The sequence below is a fragment of the Mercurialis annua genome, linkage group LG7 (genome assembly GCF_937616625.2).
Source record: "Mercurialis annua linkage group LG7, ddMerAnnu1.2, whole genome shotgun sequence".
NCBI lineage: Eukaryota > Viridiplantae > Streptophyta > Magnoliopsida > Malpighiales > Euphorbiaceae > Mercurialis > Mercurialis annua.
In genome coordinates, this window is record NC_065576.1 from 46,648,155 (window position 1) to 46,650,205 (window position 2,051).

The 2,051-nt window shown below is 36.4% G+C and overlaps 1 protein-coding gene across 1 annotated transcript; it reads left to right on the forward strand.

Moving 5' to 3' along the window:
- The first annotated feature begins 752 nt into the window (after positions 1–752).
- LOC126657649 (protein DOG1-like 4) lies at positions 753–1,617 on the forward strand. The gene has a single exon (XM_050352362.1). It carries the CDS (start codon positions 765–767, stop codon positions 1,473–1,475), a length of 711 nt encoding a protein of 236 aa, XP_050208319.1. The 5' UTR covers positions 753–764; the 3' UTR covers positions 1,476–1,617.
- The last annotated feature ends 434 nt before the right edge of the window (positions 1,618–2,051 follow it).

The window sequence follows — 2,051 nt, forward strand, 5'->3', positions numbered from 1 at the left end:
AGACGTGGGTGGCATTATGACTGGAGTGTCACGCCAAATAATTCATAAAACTTATAGTTTTATTTATTGAGATATCAGACATATGAATTTAAAAATCATGTTGAACATTTTTTATTATTCTAACCGTCTCATTATCCATCTTTCTCTTAACTGAAGCAACATCTGAAAATTCCTATATGTATTGACTTTTGCCATAGCTACAACTCAATTGTAGTTAGAAAATCAATTGAAATTGGTATACATTTGAAATGGACGACTTGGCTGTGCATAAATTTCGGATCAAAAAATATTATATTGCAATTTTGGCCTATACCGGTTCTCTGACCGGTTTATTGGGGAGAACCGGTCTACTCGTAGTAACTTTTTATAACAAAACCGATTCTATGAGAACCGGCTCTAGGTCCTATTTGCTCCAAAAATATTTATAGATAGAGGGACTTGACGAAAATAAAAAAAGGCATGAAAACCGAAAAACAGATAAGTAAAGAGGCTATAAAAAATATTTTACGACAAAAAACTTTAAATAAAAATAATAAAGTGAAGATGTTTTGATGGACTGACACGTTCCAACATCAGAAACACCAAATACCATGTGGTGTGGGGGGTAAATCAATGACTCATCAGACTCGGTCCAAGCTGATTGCTGTACTCACTCTTTTGTACTCTTTGCCTCTTTGCTGAGCGTAAGCCATGCACTTGCTTTCTATATAAACATATGTAAATCTAACATTTCTGTACTCACCAGTCACCACTAAGCAAAAGAAATGAAAAACCAGGTCGAAGAGAGATTCTGCGAGTTCTTTGAGAGGTGGATATGTCAACTCGACGACTATTTTCACCAACTCATGCAAATACTATCAAACGAACGAGTTAAAACAGTTACCACCACTCATTACTGTGATAATCAACAAGAATTACAAGCTTTAATCCCTAAAGTCACACAGCATCACAAAGAATACTACGCTATGAAATGGGCTTTAGCTCACGAAGACGTTTTTGCTTTTTTCTCTCCCGTTTGGCTTTCTCCTCTAGAGACTGCTTGCTCTTGGATTACCGGTTGGAAACCTTCTGCTGCGTTTAAACTCGTGGACTCGCTGAGAGCAAATAATCAGAGTACCCTAGCTGAGTTGACTCATGACCAGGTCAGTCAAATCGAGGAGCTGAGGATGAAGATAAAATCAGAAGAGGAGAAAGTGGAGAGGGACATGGAGAGGCAACAAGTGGCTATAGCAGACAGGAAGATGGTGGAATTGTCGAGGTTGGTTTTTGAAGTGAGTGGTAATCAAGTGAGTCAAGTAGAAGAACTGGCCCGAGTTGCTTTGAATGGATTAATGGCGGAACTGGAGGAAGTTATGAAAGCTGCAGATTGTGTGAGGTTTAGGGCTTTGAAAGGGATTTTGGATGTTTTGAGTCCTTTGCAGTGTGTGGAGTTCTTGGCTGCTACTTGCATGCTTCATATTAAGCTGAGACAATAAGGAAAGAAAATAAATAGTATTATTAATATTTAGGGTTTCTTGTGTTTGTTATTAGGTTTCTTGTTTATGAAGTTTGAGTGTGTTTTTCAGTGAGTTTTCTTTTCCAGAAAATGGTTTCTGGTTTTTGGTTTGCTCTATGGTGGAGAAGCTGCATGAATTACTAGTTAATGTTTATGTCTATTATATTAATTACTTTGTTTAATAGTTATAGTTCTACTTGTAAAATTTGTACTGTTTTTCTTTTCTGTTTAATTTTTTTTTTTAATATTATCTTCCATGGATTTGATATATATCATGTATGGTAGTTTGTCGAAAACTGATTATCAGCATATAATAGTTGGCTTAATACATAGTTTGACCCCTGAACTTGTACACTTTTACCCATCTAACCTCTAAACTTAACGTCTCACCTATCGAACCTCTGAACTTGTTAAATAATCCGATTTAACCCCTAAATTTGATAAATACGTAAATATTGAACCCCTCCGTGCCACCTGTCACTTGAAACATTCTAGAAGAAATTGTGTACGGAGGGGTTCAATGTTTACGTTTTTATCAAGTTCAGGGGTCAAATCG